Source organism: Pteropus alecto, unplaced genomic scaffold (genome assembly GCF_000325575.1).
Source record: "Pteropus alecto unplaced genomic scaffold, ASM32557v1 scaffold39, whole genome shotgun sequence".
In the NCBI taxonomy this organism is placed as follows: domain Eukaryota; kingdom Metazoa; phylum Chordata; class Mammalia; order Chiroptera; family Pteropodidae; genus Pteropus; species Pteropus alecto.
This window is the reverse complement of record NW_006443568.1, coordinates 9637524-9655164: the sequence shown is the minus strand read 5'-3', so window position 1 is coordinate 9655164 and position 17641 is coordinate 9637524. Positions and strand designations below refer to the sequence as shown.

The 17641-nt window shown below is 45.6% G+C and overlaps 2 protein-coding genes and 1 pseudogene across 9 annotated transcripts in view; 2 read left to right on the top strand and 1 right to left on the bottom strand.

Annotated features, from left to right (window-relative positions):
• Positions 1–784: 784 nt before the first annotated feature.
• Positions 785–11860, top strand: MTFR1L (mitochondrial fission regulator 1 like). 8 transcript variants are annotated; one of them, XM_025041287.1, is made up of 9 exons: positions 837–908; positions 2354–2488; positions 3517–3630; positions 3780–3910; positions 4416–4520; positions 6539–6648; positions 6865–7076; positions 8523–8844; positions 10872–11860. In XM_025041287.1, exons 4-9 carry the CDS (start codon positions 3896–3898, stop codon positions 10975–10977), a joined length of 870 nt encoding a protein of 289 aa, XP_024897055.1. In that variant the 5' UTR covers positions 837–908; positions 2354–2488; positions 3517–3630; positions 3780–3895; the 3' UTR covers positions 10978–11860. The 8 variants fall into 8 exon arrangements, with proteins under 8 accessions (XP_015454350.1, XP_024897057.1, XP_006924469.1 ...); XM_025041290.1 differs by having other exon boundaries at positions 3767–3910; XM_025041288.1 differs by having other exon boundaries at positions 863–879.
• The window catches only part of AUNIP (aurora kinase A and ninein interacting protein), a 20162-nt gene continuing 13544 nt past the window's right edge, over positions 11024–17641 (bottom strand). The window contains exons 3-4 of the mRNA XM_006924409.3: positions 13004–13822; positions 11024–11106 (exon numbers count right to left, since the gene is read on the bottom strand). Coding sequence (XP_006924471.1) covers positions 11039–11106; positions 13004–13822 — 887 coding nt within the window. The 3' untranslated portion in view covers positions 11024–11038. The remainder of the gene's footprint in view (positions 11107–13003; positions 13823–17641) is intronic.
• Positions 16135–16253, top strand: LOC112473098 (annotated as a pseudogene).

Sequence of the window (17641 nt, the reverse complement as noted above, 5' to 3'; positions counted from 1 at the left end):
TACAGGACTTTGACAGCTGGGACTTACAGACTTTGAGACCAAAGAACTGCAGTCTGGGAGCCAGGTACAGACACAAGCTGAGATCACAGGAGGGCATGTGACCCAGGCATGAATGCCATGGAGACCAGGATCTGGAGGGTTTCAGCAGAAGAGGGAGTGGATGAGTGAGCCTGGAAGGAATGTAGGTCTCTTTCTCAATGCCTCTGCGGTCTTCCCATCAACCTACTCTAGCCATCTGATCAACCAACTCACTGAAAATACTCTGAGTGTGTGAAATAACATCAAGGCTAAAATAGAAGATACACAGCGCAGGAGGGCAGGAGGCAGAAAAGAGGCCCATTCTTGCCGGAGAGAAGGCTGTCAGAGGGTCTTGGCTGGTAAGTATGAACTGCGAAGGGGACCAGGACGAAATGCAAGGCAAGCTCTTCCACCAGAGGACCTGGAACGCCAGGGTGAGGATTCTCAAGTTTACAGGCGGATGAGGACAACAGACACCACATAATTTGGGGTCTGAGCAGCGACGTAGTCAGACCTCGGCTTCCAAAGGTTGAATCGGAACTAAGAGCAGCAGAGACACGGAGACCAGCGGGTTAAGCGACCAGTCAGGACTTCGCTATCTTCAAGCTCAGCCAATTTTTCCCCCAGGACTCAGAGAGGAGGAAGTGTGGTTTCGGGGATGGGTGTGTCCCTCCCCCGGGGTCCGCACTTGCGGCCGCCCAGCGCCCCGCCCCGCCCGATTGGGGCCCGCGTTCCGAGGGCGTGCGGGGCGGGGCGGGGCGGGGGCTCGGTGCGCAGCTGCATAAATCGCTTCCGGGGCGGGCCAGAGGAAGTGAGGGCAGTTGAGGCTGGGCGGCCCGCTGTAGTAGGAGGGGCCGTGAGGTGAGTGAGTCCCGGAGCCCGAGGCTGAGGTGAGACTAGGTCTGAGTGCAACCTGGGAGGAGGGCGTAAGCTTTCCTGGTCGTCCGTCGGCGCAGCTTAGTGCCAAGCGCTGTGCAGAGCCCGCGGCTCCTGTTCCCGCGCCACTTCTCGCGGGAGCCGGTGTTCGCCTCATTTGGCCGGAGGGGAAACTGAGTCCCCTAGGGGTAGTTGCTCGCCAGTGTCACCCAGTTTCGGTGGCCGAGCTACAGTGGAGGCTTCTCGTTTCGGCCGCGCACCTCAGTGAGCCGGGTAGCCTCTGCCGTGTCTCCCCCTCCTTCTGGGGCCCGGCGCCGGGCCTGTGTGTCCAAGCACCGCCTGGGCCAGCAGCGAGAACTTGGCCGACCTTGCCCCTGTCGGGTCGAGCTGTTGCAGGGGAGGGGAGACGTATCCCAGGCAAGGTCCCCGCAGCGGTTCCCTCGGCGCAGCTGTCCGTTCTGCAAAGTTCCACTGAGCTCGGCGGCCTCCGTGGGCCGCCTGGGACCCAGGGGCGATAAGACCCGGCCCTGTCCTGGAGGAGCTCCCGGTCCCCTGCGGGAGACCGTGCATAAACATGACAACGGCCTCTCGAGGGGCCATGGGAGTGCAGAGGTGGTAAGAACCAACTAGCGTTGCGAGCGATCTGGGGCAAGATTCTTCTAGCCAGTGACAAGGGGTGGGGGCGGAGTGGGTATGAAGGCTAAGTCAGTGCTCTCGTCCATTTATTCCTTAATTGGACAAATACTTAAGAGCTTTCTGTGTGCCGGGCAGGCACTGTGCTGTGCCTAAGAGAAGTCCCTGCCCTTCGGACAAAGGGCACAGTACAGATACCTAATTACTATTCGGAGAGGATTCTGGAAGAAATGCAGGGTGCTGTGGGATGAACAGTGAAGAACCTGACTGTCAGGGAAGGGGGGGGTTGTTGCTTGAGCTGAGCTCCGAAGAATGATTAAGAGTGAGCTTGGGGAAGGTGGTGCTGTTGTTTCGAGCAGAGAAATAGTGTGGCCAAGGTCTCCGAGGTGGTATTGGGGGTACTAGATGAAGGCCAATGTGACTAAAGGGCAAGGAGAACGCAGGTGTGGCCCTGAAGTGTGTGTGGGGGGCGAGGGGGCTAACTGTAGGCCTTGTTGGCTGTGGTAAGTTTGGTCCACTGAGGTTGGGCCTGGTTGTGGAGGGCCTGCAGACCATGCTGAGGAGTCTAGATTTTATCCTGTTGGCTCTAACAAGCCTGTAGGGGTTTTAAACGAAACAATATGACTAGCAATGTGTTGTAGAAAGATCCTGTGGCTGTTGTGAGTTAGTCCCAACTGAGTCTTTGGAGGCAAGTTTGAAGAGGACGTAGCTGCTATGACTAAAGAGAAACAGGGAAGCACTGTTATATGGAATTTGTGGCAGGCACTGACATTCAGCACAGAACCTGGCACACAGAGTTCTGACTTAGTTCTGACTTTGCTAAAAGGCTTGAACTGTGCTGAGAAGTTGAGCCCTTGCAGAAGGCAGCAGGATCTGGACCAGACTTGAAGTGCTTTCTGCTGGCGTGACCACTGAATGACCTTAAATAAGTTCCTTCCTCTCTCCAGCCTCCTTTCCAAGTGTGAGTGATAACATCCTTCTTTCCAGCTTCCTTTCCCCTTAAAGTGAGTGGTAATTCCTCTCCCAGAAGTGAAAAACTCTACAAGGGAGGTTTTCAAGAAAGAGCTGCTTTGGTAGTCCAGTTCATCCCCTGTTCAGAGCCTGCTCTTGGCTCCTGAGTTACTTCTCACCTGGTCATTCCCAGCTCTCATGACTTGACCCCCAGTTAATCTTTACACCTTATCATACTCTGCTCCTCTTCATATATCTCTCACCTTCCTGTCCTGGACCTGTGCTATTGTTGCTGCTGTTCTTTCCTTCCTACCCACTCTGAACTCAACACAGGGTCTTGGGGCTAAACTCACCTCGCCACCTGCCTAGTGTGTCTTTCTTACGCAGTGATATTCAGCCTTGGCTAGAGTTTTGTATTCAGGTGCTATCTCTCTTCTAGAATGTGAGTTCCTTGAGAGCATGGCGTGTCTTACTCCTCCGTAGGCCCTACAGTGCTTAGCACGGTGTGGGTAGTGTAGTGTTTGATGAACAAGGGAATGAGCGCGCTCATTGATTGTATCTGCTCACCATGCAAGGGCAGCTATGAAGAATCCTGTCAGGAGTGACTCTATCCATCTGTCACATTTTAACAGTTTATTAAGCACTTTAAAATTACTTATTTCACCATTGATCCTTAAGGTAGCCAAGAGTGACATCTGTTTTTGTCCTCCTTTTACAGGTAGAGAAACCAACATTTGAATAGGTTAAGTGACTTATCTGTAACTACAAAGCCAGTAGGTGGCTGAGCTAAGATAAAAAAATTAGACTCTTTTCCCTGTAGCCTAGTGGACTGAGATTGGCTAGAGCTCGCTGTTCATTTTCCTGTTGTCTGTTTTACCTCTCCCCCTGCAGGCGCCCAACAGCACTAGGCTGGCTGGCACATGCTAGGCTTTTACCTCTCATCTTCCAAGAATGAATGCTGGGCCTGGGTGGTACCTACATTTTGGCTTTCCCATTAGTTTTTTTTTTAACTACCAAAGGGTTTTATTTCATCTCTAGGAGTTTTGCCTCAGGAAACTACAGGCCCAGGAGGGCTCCCAGGGTTGTCCAAGCTCACGCAACAAGTCTGGAACGGAACCTTTCAGGGTCTGGATTTGGAAAAACCATTATTGGGTGAGGACAGCCTCTGGGGCTGGTTTTCTCTCCTTGTGAAATGTCAGAGAAACCTTGGTGTTAGTCATGGCTCTGCAGGGCATGGTTTTGTGGGGCTTGTGTCGTGGCCAGTTGGCCAATGAGTCCCCATTGTCAGGGTTGTTTCACAGGAAGGGAACTCTGGTGTTAAGATGGCCTGATATGAAGGAATCACGCCTCCCACCTCCCCGAGCTGCCCTGTGGCTGCCTTGTCCCTCGAGTGCGGAAGCCAGTTGGAACATCGGGAATGGAAGCCAGTGTGGTAAGGGGCACTCCCAGGGCAGCAGTGTGGTGGGAAAGGCTCAGCACAGGGCTTGCTGACGTTCTTGAGACTCTAGTTAATCCTTCCTTTCCCCTGGAAGCCTGGGACTGGTGGGAGGCCACCCTTTCACCCGCTCTTCTTAGGCAGAACGAGCTATGGTTGGGGGCAGTCAGTGTGTTTCTGCCTTTCTTTGCAGAAGGGAGGGAGGGAAGCCTGGGTGATCCTTAGACCCAGTTAATTTCTCAGTTCTTTATTGGACCCTCCCAACATTGACTGTGCTCTGGCGGCATCAGGTGTCCCCTTAGGTGGCTTGCCAAAGTGAAAGCTAACAACTGGGAAACCCGCCCTCACTTATAGTTGAGACTTGAGTTACCCCTACACGCACACACGGTACATGTCTCTGCGACTGAAGAATTCAGTCTCCCTAGTAGAGGGGAGTGGAAGAGGATGGGGACAGTACTTGGACTCATCTCCGAGGTTGTGGCTGTCCCTCTCTCTGCTCTAGACCATCCCAATTTGGCAAAACAAGCCACATGGAGCTGCTCGCAGTGTAGTGAGAAGAATCGGGACCAACCTGCCCCTGAAGCCGTGTCCCCGGGCTTCCTTTGAGGTGAGTGTACTAGAAGGGCAGGAAGAATAGAAGCTCAGAGAATATGGAAGGCGAATACTGTGCCCCGGTACCTGGCATTTCCAAGGAAGCTTGCTTTCCTGGTCACTTTTTCATTTTGTCAAAAAATACTTATTAAGTGCTTATAATGGATTCTGGTCACTGTGCCTTCCTGATTGCATACAAACCTGTGACCACAACAGTCAGACTTCCAATTTGCTCATAAACTAATAATCTTACATCTTTAACGCTTCTGCTAAGTAACTGATTTCATCAGGCTCTAGCAATCTGGTTTATCAGAGCAAGCCAAAGGCCCTTGCTGAACCACATCTCCTGACTGCCAGGTCTGTGCTGAGGTATTTGCCTACAATCCTAGCAGGTACCCACATGAGACAGTAATATGTGTGACTCTGTGTTAAACTCTGCTGTTCTTTATCAGCCCTAAGACTTGGCCACTGAGTCACCTATTTTTAGTTTCCCTGAGGCCATTATTCCCCACTCGTTTACTGGGCTACTTCAGTCTTTCCTGTGTGTTAGAGGGCCTTTGGCACCCACTCTGCAGCAGAGATTCTTGCCTGGCCCGCGTCTCTGAGACCCCCTTCTGCATTAGAAAGCTAAGTAGCATTTATTAGTCCCAAGTGCCTCCAAGAACTAATGGTTAAGCACCAGCTTCAGGCTACATACTTAAGGTATGTGCATCTGGGGAGTTGAGGCACAAATGAAAAACTTAAGCTTTCCTGTGAGACCCAGGTTCCCTATCTAAAAGTGAGAGCCATCAACTCCTGATCCACCTACCAATTTGTAGCACAGGCATCTGAATCTGACTTATATGTATCAGTGGATTTTTGAAAAATTATCCATATTTCTGTTGTAAATTAATTACCTTAAATATTATTTAAGGGAATCTTGCTGGTTTATTTTGTTTTAAAGTTACCTATATAAATATTAAATTATGGAAAATAAAAAGAAAAACAAATTGCTTATAATCACATAGTCATGACACAGTAACTATTGATTTTTGGTGTTCTTTTCCATCTTTTTCGACATGCATGTTTTTTGCTTTTTGTAATCGTACTCAACACATGATTGAATTTTCCTAATTTTTCATTTAACATGGTGTCACTCAGCCTCTCTATTCCCTGATTACTGATCATTTGGGTTGAGGGGCTATTTTAAAGATTCTAAATTATTTTGTATAATTAATCGTCTCTTTTGTTAAATCTAAATAGTCAGCTTATCAAGTTTGCTTAAAACAATGTTGCTGTTAACAGTGTGCGTCCCAGTTAGCTACAGAGGTGCTGTAAAGAGCTAGCCAGAGGAAACTTCCTGTTGATGTAACAGGTTATTGATGTCTTTGCACTTGTATTCTCACAACCAGAGGGCAGGACACTTAGACAGTAGCCATGTCTGTTAAAAGGTAACTGGCCAGTCCCACTGAAGACCCCTTTGCTCTAGCCAGGGGTCAGCATTCTTTAAAAGGCCAGACAGTAAATATTTTAGGCTGTGGGCTATAACCATCCCTACTCTTGCAATTATAGCTTAATAGCCACCACAGACAATACATAAACAAATAGGTGTGACTGTTTTTCCAGTAAAACAAGTCCCATCCCTCCTCTAGGCCACCTTGTTTGACTTGAAGGTTATAATAGCCTCAGAACTGGTCTGTTCGCCTTCCTATCCATGTTCCACACAGCAGCAGAGTGACCTTTTAAAACCTAAAATCTGATCATTACCTAGTCTTTTAGGGGCTCATTATCAGTCTTAGAATCAAAGCTCCTAATTCACTTTCCAACCTCTTGCAGCCCCTCACCCCATCCTGTTCAAGCCATGCTGAACTATTTGTAACCCCACAAACCTCTTGCTTCTGGCCTCTTATTTAAGCTATTTCCAGGAACCTTCTTCTCCCTCCTTAGAAAGCCCTCCTGACACCCGGTGCTAGATTAGGTGCCCCCCTACGTATTTTGCCCAATCTGATTGTCTCATCATGTCAGTGTTTGTCGATGAATCTTGCTTCCCTGCAGACCCTGCCTAACATCTCTGACCTGTGTCTGAGGGATGCGCCTCCAGTCCCTACTCTGGCTGACATCGCCTGGATCGCTGCAGATGAAGAGGAGACATATGCCCGGGTCAGGTAACTGAAGCAGTAAACAGTCTGCTGGGGAGCTTCTTCCCAGATGTGGTGGCAGGTAGCAGGGAGAGTGCTTGTGAGAGGCTGAGGACAAATAGGAATGAGGTAGGTGGGCTCAGAGTGGAAGCCGAACCTGGTCGTGTTACTTTGTTAGGTGTGAGTGAAGTTTTAGGAGGGGTGCAGTGGCCATCTCTCTGATATACTTTTTTTCTGGTCCAGGAGCGATACGCGCCCTCTGAGGCACACCTGGAAGCCCAGCCCTCTGATTGTCATGCAGCGCAATGCCTCAGTGCCCAACCTGCGTGGGTCCGAGGAGAGGCTCCTGGCCTTGAAGAAGCCAGCCCTGCCAGCCCTAAGCCGTACCACAGAGCTGCAGGATGAGCTGAGCCACCTGCGCAGCCAGATTGCTAAGATAGTAGCAGCTGATGCAGGTAGGAGCCCGAGTCATGGCCAGAATAGAGTAGGCTATTCGTTTTACCTTGACTTTTGGACAGGATAGGGGTAAGGAAAGTGATAGTTCCTGGTTCAGGGGCACTTGGGCCCAAGGCTGTTGTTGCTCTGAGGCCTGGCTAGCCTATAGTACTTGGATGGTTTCTGTCAGCCATTTTGAGCTGATTGGCTTGGTTAGGAACAAAATCTTCATTTAACCTGTGACCCCAAGCAGATTTCCTCCCTTGGCCACAAAACCAACACCCTCTGCCAACTGTCTTTAAGATCATGTCTTACCCCGAAAAACCTGATCCCATCTGATCTCGGAAGCTAAGCAGGGTGGGTCTGGTTCGTACTTGGATGGGAGACCACCTAGAAAGACCAAGTGCTGTAGGCATAAAAAAAAAAAAAAAGGGATTGTAAGCTGACAAGGTCCTTGTAATCTGTGAGGTCAACCAAGGGTTGCCTTGCCTTTAAAAAAAAAAAAAAAGATGTCTTCCATGAGCCCTCAGTGGCTTTCCTTTTCAATATGAGAAATAATCATCCCCTTTAAGCACCTGTCTTCCTTTTCCTGTCTACCAGAGAGCACCTCTCCATCCCTCCAGCTTTCTGTCTGCAGTTAAGGCAGAACCACTGGAAATGGATGGGAGTCTGCCTTCACTAGTGGCATAAAATACCAACAGGTGGATCTCTCCCAAGAAGCTCAGGGTTTATTTATCCTCATATTCCTCCTATCATTTTTTTGCTCCTAGTTGACGCAGAGTCATAGCTCCTAACCCTTATCAGTTGGTGGAACACAAAAATTATGGTATTCTCTGTGAAATCTTTATGTATTTAATTCCCTCATATGGCAGGTTTATAGAGGAATTATACTTGAATTTTCAATTTATATTTATTGCATATCTTTTTTGTCATCTAAGAGATAAGCTAAAGTAGTTTATGAAAAATCAGAGTGTTTTAGAAACTTAAGAAATTGAGGAAATTCCATGAAAATTTGGGAAACTAGTAGGGCCGTCACCATTCTATTTTTGCTGTAGAATGCTTCTTCCGGTCACAGGTAGCGTTCAAAACAGGGTAGTTAGAAGCACTGGCCCAGTTAGAGGAAAGGACAAATTCCAGCCTCAGTTCTGTCATTGTTGCAGTCTAAACAAGGCTGTTACTCCATAGCTCAAAGCAGAATGAGAGCTTTTAGGAGCCAAAGCCTTTGTGGGGTAGGTTTTTCTGCTCTCCTGGAACACTAGAAGAACCCAGTGCTTCTATATTTTCTTGAAATCCTGAGAGGAAAGGGTAGTCTACTGGCTTTACAGATACTGTGCGAGGCTTGCTCATGGTATCATGGTGTCAGCCCAAGAAATGAATGTTTGGTAGGCAGTGCTTATGAGGAGGTATTACTGCTGTATTCTATTCTAGCCCCAATGTCCATCCATGCTTATTGTTTTCTCTTTCAGCTTCGGCTTCATTAACGCCAGATTTCTTATCTCCAGGAAGTTCAAATGTCTCTTCTCCCTTACCTTGTTTTGGATCCTCATTCCACTCTACAACTTCCTTTGTCATTAGTGACATCACCGAGGAGACCGAGGTAGAGGTCCCTGAGCTTCCATCAGTTCCCCTGCTTTGTTCTGCCAGCCCTGAATGTTGCAAACCAGAACACAAAGCTACCTGCAGCTCGTCTGAAGAGGACGACTGTGTCTCTCTGTCCAAGGCGAGCAGCTTTGCAGATATGATGGGGATTCTGAAAGACTTTCACCGCATGAAACAGAGCCAAGATCTGTAAGTATTTGATAAGGAGCTCTGGTGATATTTACTGTTTCAGTCGCCTGTAACTAATGATACAATAGATGGTACCGTACATATAAAGTCCTCAGTAGTAGCCGTGTATTACTTTGTTAACAAAGTTTCCTACCTGTTTGCTAATGCCTGGGGCTCCAGTTTGAGGGAAGAGCAACACTTTACATTTGGTTGGGTTGATTTAATCCAATCAAATGTTAGACTGGTAGGAATTTTACAAGGTTCATCTATCTAATCCCATTTCTGTCCCCTAGGGGGCTTCACCACTTCACTTCTCATAGTGCTAGTAAGTGTTCATGTGCCCCACCCTTCAGAGTTGGGTTGCATAATAATTTAGTATCTCAAACTGGTACTTTTTTGGTGGAAGGAGAGTTTCATAAAGTTGGGAGTTTCTCCTTTAAAATACAGTGGTCCATTATACAAACCAACCCTGCAATTTCAGAGATTTGAGACAAGGCTTTTTAGGCTCATAGGAAGTTCTTAAACCTTGCTGCCCATCTGAATTGCTCAAATTTGTTAAAATTCCACCTTAAACTTTATAAAGCTGAATCCCCAAGGAGTGGAGCTCTAGGTGTTTCCGATGGGAGTGTGAGGGAATTTGGGGAAAACCTACCTTGAGAAACTCATCTAGCAGAGAAGCCCTAGAGCTCCAGCTGGAGGGATGACCCCCCACTTGCAGTGTTCCTCTAAGTGTGGTCTGAGCTCCTGCACGGGACACACCAGAGGAGCTTGTTTGCAGGTTCTTGGGCATTGAAGCATTTGTTTAGTGACATCCATATCCCAAAGGCCAGAGGCCAGGGTATTCAGATTTCTGTTAATAAAGAGTAAAAGCTCTTGTGCGAGGTGAAAGCTCTCTCCTGAGTTGATGAAGTTCTTGTTGAAGGGAAGGTTACTCACTCACCATGTCCAATGGTCCCTTGTGCCCTTGTGGCTCCTGCCCCATTTCCCTTTGAAAGCCAGACAAAGCTAAGTGACTCCTCTGTCACCGCTTCCTGGTAGCCCTTCCTTCAGGGAAGTCACTTTCACCTTCTCTTGTCCTAGCCAGGCTGATCTTGGTCATTCCCACAGTTCTTTGCTGTTTTGTGGCTGCCTTGAGTCTTTTTCTTCTGGTGTTTTATAGCTTGACTCTCAAACTTTCTTTTACTTGCCTCTTGCACCATGTTAGATCCAAGTTCCTCCTCCCGCTTGTGTCCTGGGATCTTTTGTCCCTCGTTAATAGGAGCTGGGAAAGTAGCCCCATCACTAAAGGTTCAGAATGTGACAGATTGAAGGCAATTACTCTTGTTTCTGCTTTCAGGGTTCAATAATCAATCTTGATTATTGATGACTAGTAAAACACTTTCATGAGGATGTATGTATATAAGTTCACTAGGATTTCAAGCAACTATTTTCCAAGTATCTAGGACACTTTATGATGTATCAAGTAATTTGAACCTACCCCAGATTGAAGTTGGTTTTGTTCCCACAGGTCCCTTATGATGTGAATGTTTTAAATTCTAGGTCTCTTATTTAAAAAAATCTCATGGTCCGCCTTATGTGGAGACAGGATAGTAGGAAATCCTCAGCACACCTTTTCCTTGGAACTAATAAAGTTCAGAATAGCCAAGAGTCATTAGTCACTTCCCCTGCTGACCTAGGGAAATGCTACTAAGCATCAGAAGTTGGGAGTAGAAGCTTGGCCATCACAGGCCAACTCTAACTGGTTGATGGCCCTTTACTTTGCCCACATTTTATAGCCATCTCAGGATGGCTATAAAAGTAAAGCATTCTAGTTAAGCAATGAGGTCTGCAACCAGGTAGCTTGATTTTGGACTCTGGAGCCACCATGTAATGGCTGAGTGACTAGTAACTTTGGGCAAACTGTATAACGTTTCTGTGCAGGACTATAGTAGCACCTACCTCACATGATTGTTGTTAGGATTAAATGAGATCGTATTCAAAGACATGGAACACTACCCAGGTCAGAAGTACTCAGTAAATTATTAATTAAGCTATTATCGTATCTCCAGGAATCGGAGTTTATTGAAGGAAGAAGACCCTGCTGTCCTTATCTCTGAGGTCCTAAGAAGGAAGTTTGCTCTGAAGGATGAAGATATCAGTAGAAAAGGAAACTGATAGCACTCAGCTCTACAAACTCAGTCTCGTGCTCCTGAAAGTCTTTCAATAGCTGCCTTCCTCACCGCAGATGTTTCTGCCTTTCAATTAGAAAATTTTTGCAAGTCTTGCCGAAAGCTAGAGCTTGGACTAAAAGAAGAGCTGGATTATATGTTTTCCATACTTCAAACCTTAGCAGAAGATAAGCCTATTGTGAGCTGAGACGCTTGTACCAGGTGAATGTGTAGGTTAGAAAGTTTCAGTCTATAAGGTGACCTAGAAGTTTCTGGGTTTTCCTTGCCCATGTGAAAATAGGTCCTGAATGACTTACTTCACTGCATTAGACCCCATAACTGGTCTCACTGGACTCTTTGTGCCCAGCTATCACTCTCAGCAGAGCTGAGGGGGCTATAAATGTTTATGTACATGTTCACAGGGGAGGAAAAACATTTTATGCTGCTTTACCATGAACTAACACCAATGCCCAGCAATCACCCTCTCCCCTGTCCAACACCTAGATGTAGAGGTGGGGCCTTTGGACCAGCTGACATTTGGGCTCCTGCTGGGAGGCCTGGGCTGTTTTTTTCTTAAATATATTTTGTAATACTGTACAACCAAATCTACCCTCCAAGGCCCTGAAGCCTCATTAGTTCCAATGATTAAAACTTTCTCTTCCTTGGACTTTCATTTAAGCCCAGCAGGAAAGAGAAATGGGGAGGGGAAAGAGAATACCTTCTTTCTTCCAGGCCCTTGGCTGCTCCTTTGCATTGGGCCAAGGTTTGTACCAACCGCACCATGCATGACTCAGATGCCCTCAGGTCCCCTTCTTTATAGTATGTGTCCTGTGTGTGTTTGGATGGAAGCACTACCTGATATTAAAGGAAGGATTCGGAAAGATATTGTATTTGCTGTGTCCATCTCTGAGTTATAATCACCTGGTCTCCTCCATGGGTATAGGATTCCTGTTAATTTTACAGTATATGAACTTTAATTGACAGGCTCCTGTTTTCTCTCTTTCCTTATAAAGTCCTGCCTTTATAAAACTTCCCTAAGGATTTCTCTTCCTGTGGAAATTTTGTCCTAAACTCTTAAAGCAGTCCTATCTTATAACGTGTGGTTTAACGCCTAGGGGTTGTTTAAGCCTCTTAGGTACCACACCTACAACATGATAAACTGCTACCTGATGGATAACATCTTCAGCAGAACAGAGGTCAAATCAGACTCTTGTTCAGATTTGACTCATGGCAATCTGATAATGATATACTAAATAATACTAGCATATAATACTACAAAGTTACTTTTTCAAAAATAAAATTGGTACTGTTCTAATTACCATGAGAGCCAACTTTGTGAACAGTCATTTATTTGGACTGTTTTACAAAGGGTGTTCTCTCACATCTTCTGGTAGAAGAGTGATATAAGATTATATATAGCTCAGGCTCATTTAGGGAGAGATGTTTAAACAGCATTTAACTTTAAAATGCTGTAAAGTTACCACAGAAATAAAACTGTCATCATTCTACCTTCTACCTATCTCTCTGTCCCCTGTACATCTGGGTCAGAGAGATTTGTCTTATCACTCAAAAAAGTGTCAGGAATAATGGTTCCAAGCTTAGGATGAATAAGTATGATTACAGCCAGAGATTAAAAGTATACACATCGATAGGAAGCAATGTCCCAGTCAGGCATTTGAAAGCGCACAGAGATGGCTTCATGCAGGCTGAGAAATGGGCTGTCTGGTGGAGGTATGAGTACATGCCCTGGCTGCCTCAGTGCTCACCACAGACTCATACAGGGAATTTATCAGCCACCTCTTTCTTACGAAAAAGCAAATGCCAATTACACTGTTTCAAGTGTCACCACCTGCTTTATTTACACAGAGAAAATGCTCAATAATAACTGCTTCTTCCCATACCTCTCTCCTACCCAAACATATTACCCCTAACAACCCCTGCCCCAAGATATTTTCCTATGTCTGTCATTTCAAGGTACTTTTAGAACCAAACATTCAAAGACATTTAGACTTGGTGTCTGATAACTTGATTACCTTCAGAGTCCTGGGTAAAGAACAAATCAGGCTGCAGATTTAACTGAATAGGCCTATCCTGGTACTGAGCCCAAGGGCTGTCAGGAAACTGCCCTAAGCCCCGATTCCAGTTGTTGGTTACATCTTGGAAAGGAGCTCTAGGGTTGTGGGCAATGACCTGCTGGCCTTGAGAATCCTCAGTGAAAAGCTGACTCCAAGAGTCCCTGTCATTCTTCTCACTGTCCAAGGAAAACACAGGAACAGCACAAGAACTTTGTTTCACCGCTTCTGTGTTTTCTCCACTCCAGGAATCCCTGTGTGTTTGAAAGGGGGCAGAGGCCTGCCTGTTTTCTTTGGCCAACAACTTTTCCAATTTAGTCTTAGCCGAGGGCTGATGGCCCTTGCCAAGTGGCTTACTGCGTCTCTCCATACCCTGACAATTCTTTTTCTTAGATCCATGAAGCCATTCCCTTTTCCAGGAAGAATCCTCTCTCTCTCTTTGGTCCAACAAGCACGAACTTTCCAAGTCCTGGGTGAAGGAACAAGCCAGTGAGTCTTGGCTCTCTTCAGCACAGACTAAGGTATCAGACTGGGACAAAGACAGCACAGTCAAGAATGGGGTTCCCATTCTGTGGTGTCCAGAAGCCTGGAGGGACTGAGGAGAAAGTCCAGCCTCCTGGATGTCTGCAGGGGTTGAAGTGGCTAAAGGGGGTGCCACGCAATCATCCTCCAAGACTTGGATCAGATGGTCTAGCTGGGTTGCATCTTTCTTAGACTCTCTGTTGGTCTGACTTTCTATATGAGATGAAATACTCCTCTGATCAGCACCATTTGTCTTTCCTAGTAAAACAGACATGAACAAATATTATTGTGCAGGAAAACTCTGCCCTAAGCAGGATTTAGCTGGCTCTTTCTGAAATCAATATCAGCTACTATCACTACCTAGTACAGGGGTCTTAGATTCTTCACATACCTTTGGCTGATATTTTTTTTTTTCTCTTGTGTCTCCTGAATGATCTTTCTAAAACACAGACCTTATATTCCCCTCCTCCGATACATGGATGTTTCCCATGACCTACCTAATAAAGTCAAATACGACATATAATCAGACCACAGCCTACTTTTCCAGCTGAGTTTTCATACGTGGAGTTTAACATAAGGCACATCAGTATTGCTTTTGTCTTTTATTTAATGTGCTTTCTGCTAAATAGTGATCCTCACCGAATACTACTCCTGGATATTATCCTTTGAGAAACATGTTCAACACTATTCTTGTAGGCCTCGAAGATCACATTAACCATCCAACTCTGAGAAACCTTCTGGGGACAGTATGAAGAATGTTAAGTTCCCACACTCCTCAAACATTTCACAGTAAAGAGAGTAAAGACACGATTAGATGCTAAGTCAACCAGTAAGAAAGACAATAATAAACAACTAGTGTCCAGCCTATCCATTTAATCAGGCATGGAATGGACCCTGTTCTGCCTTAAGGACAAATGCCATGGAATCCCCCCACACCCAAGTTACACTAAGATCTAATTACAAAGCTGAATTACTGATTTCTTCTTCTTCTCTAAGAATTATACCGCGAAAACTGTTTTGTGAAAGAGTTCTCAATTTTACCTAAGAATTCAATATAGACTATAGAATAGACCAAAATTTTGAAATATACTATAGAACAGTGGTCCCCATTCTTTTTGGCACCAAGGATTGTTTTCATGGAAGACAATTTTTCCACGGACCGAGGAGAAGGATGGTTTTGTGATGGTTCAAGCACATTATGTTTATTGATGCACTTTCATTTCTATTATTATTATACTGTAATATATAATGAAATAATTATACAACTCATCATAACACAGAATCAGTGGGAGCCCTGAGCTTGTTTTCCTGCAACTAGATAGTCCCAATCTGGGGGTGATGGGAGACAGTGACAACCAAAGTTGTTATGTCCAGTCTACTCCATAATCTCGTTTTGGTTGCTGTCACTGCAGAAAACCCCGCTTCACAAAGATAGGATGCTGGAAATAGAAGCAGACTTTTCAGTGCTTTTGTGGTCATCTCAGGATAATTGCCTTGACTTTAATCCAGGACATATGGAGATCTGAAGTTGTTTCAAACATACTTTTAAGGCCACCGTCATTTTGCAGTCTCAAGCAGTTGATCCTCTTCTAGCACGGACAAAGTCGATTCACCTGGCTTATTCACAAATAGGTCATGGGTCCATTCCTTCCTTCCCAGTTTGGGGGTCTTTTATGGTTGGGAAGTCATGCTCAAACTTTTTCAAAAGCTGAGACAGATGATCGATCATGTACCAGCTGGGAGAAAAAAGGCCCTGGCTCAGTCTCTTTCAAAATCTCTACTAATGTTTGAAACATGTCAAAAATCCCAATGTTCACTTGTCACCCCCATAACTCGTTTGGCTTTGAATGTAGCCACTTTATCTGCCAACTTAAACACAGTTGTTGTTCTCCCCTGAAGTGACAGACTGAATCGGTTAAGCAGGCTGAATATGTCACAGAAGTAAGCAAGTTTTGTGACCCATTCTGTGTCACTGACATGTGCTACAAGTGGTGACCATTTTTCTAAAATCTCTGGAGCACTTCTTGTAACAAAAACTCTGGCCAGTGATCTACCTTTAGAAAGCCATCTCACTTCTGTGTATGAGAAGATGTGTGTCCATCTCCTCACAGAGCTGTGTGAACAGACGTGAGTTAAAGGCGTGTACTTTAATGTGGCAATTTTAATAATATCCTGCAAAACGTTAAGTTGACAGTTTTTGGCTAGCCAGCAATTTCTCTGGGTGACACAGTGCGTAGACTCACATTTCGGCTAGCCAGCATTTCTCTGGGTGACACAGTGCGTAGACTCACATTAAGAGTGACAGTTTTCGGCTAGCCAGCATTTCTCTGGATGACACAGTGCGTAGACTCACATTCAGAGGCAACTTCTTTGACCCGAGTAGTGAAACCAGAAAGTCATCCAGTCATGGCAGCCGCTCCGTCCGTGTATATATCAACACAAAATGACCAATTCAGTTTTCCTGATATGTAATCAAAGACTTGAATAGTTCTGCAGCTGTGGTGTTGGTTGGCAACAAAAGTGCACATAACATGTCCACATGCACATCTTCCTGAAAAACAGATCGCACAGTCTACAGCCATGCCACCCTGAACGTGCCCGATCTCATCTGATCTCGGAAGCTAAGCAAGGTTGGGCCTGGATAGTATTTGGACAGAAGACCACTTAGGAATACCAGGTGCTGTAGGCATTAAAAAATAAAAATAAAAATAAACAGATCACAAAGAAACAAGTACTGTTGTTGCCTTATTGTCAACATCAGCAGACTCGTAAACCTGGACTGTGTACAACGGTGACTCATAATTCTTAACAACTGTGTCTCAATATCCTCTATTTCAACAATTCGTCTAGTTATGGTGCTAGTCGAAAGAGGAACACTTGCTACCTTTTGAACTGCAGCCTCTCCTAAAAGTTCACAATAAATGTCCTTAGCAGCAGGCAGGACCAACCCTTCACCAACAGCAAAGGGCTTCTTAGCTTTAGCAATGCAGTCAGCCACTGATGCTCTTAGTGCAAACATGTTTGATGAAGTGGTGGCCTTCAAAAATTGCTTCTGTTCTTTGTGTTCATGGTTTTTTTTTCTTTTCAAAAACTCCAAAAGCATGTCTTTCAATGCAGGGTGCTTGGTCTCCATGTGACGAAGCAGTTCTGAAGGTTTCATGGATTCGTTGGATGGCCAGTCCCCACATATCATGTGGGCTTGGAGAATGTGACTCACCTGTTGCAATGAATCCGTAATTTAAGTAGGACTCTTGGTATTTTATTTTAAATGCAGCTTTCTTTTTGTTGGCAGTCTTAGAGCCCGCTGCTGTCTCATCTTTGGGTCTTTCCCCTTTTCAAAGAAGTTCTCCAGTGACATTTGTGTTTTACTCATTTTGGCCAGGGTTAGCTTGTGGGTTCACCAAAACTGTGACTGACACAGGTGTGCAATGTGGGAAGAGGTGTAGGCGGAAGTGGTTAATAAAATAATGGGTGGGCCACATGCGGGCTAAAATAAGTGTCGGATTCTGACTTAAAGCCTGCCACCAGATACAGCTGTACATCAACTTACTTGCCACTCACTGATAGGGTTTTGATATGTCTGCAAACAATTGATTTATTACGGTCTCTGTGAAGTCAAACCTCCACTAATGTTAATCTGTATTTGCAGCCACTCCCCAGCGCTAAAATCACGGCCTCAGCTCCACCTCAGATCATTTAAATTCTCATAAGGAGTGCACAACCTAGATTGCTCACTCGCCCGACACTCACTTCCTGCTATGCATCCCAGTTCCTAACAGGCCAGAGACCAGTACTGGTGTGTGGCCCAGGGTTTGGGGACCCGCTACAGAATATACTAGAATTTTGAAATTTAAAATGGAAAATGTTTTTGAGGAAAAAACCTGCCCTTGTGAGTTAAAGTAAAATGATGTTTAAGTTTTTTTGGAGGGTAGGGAGAATGTATTTTGAAGGTTTTTGCAAAACGATCTTGGGAAGTGCACCAAGAGTGAAGAACTCTCCTCCAATGCCCTCCAATTGTCAGGAACCCTGCTCTGTAAGCGCCAGCCTGCTCTGAGGCAGCTGGTCCCCTTAAGTGGG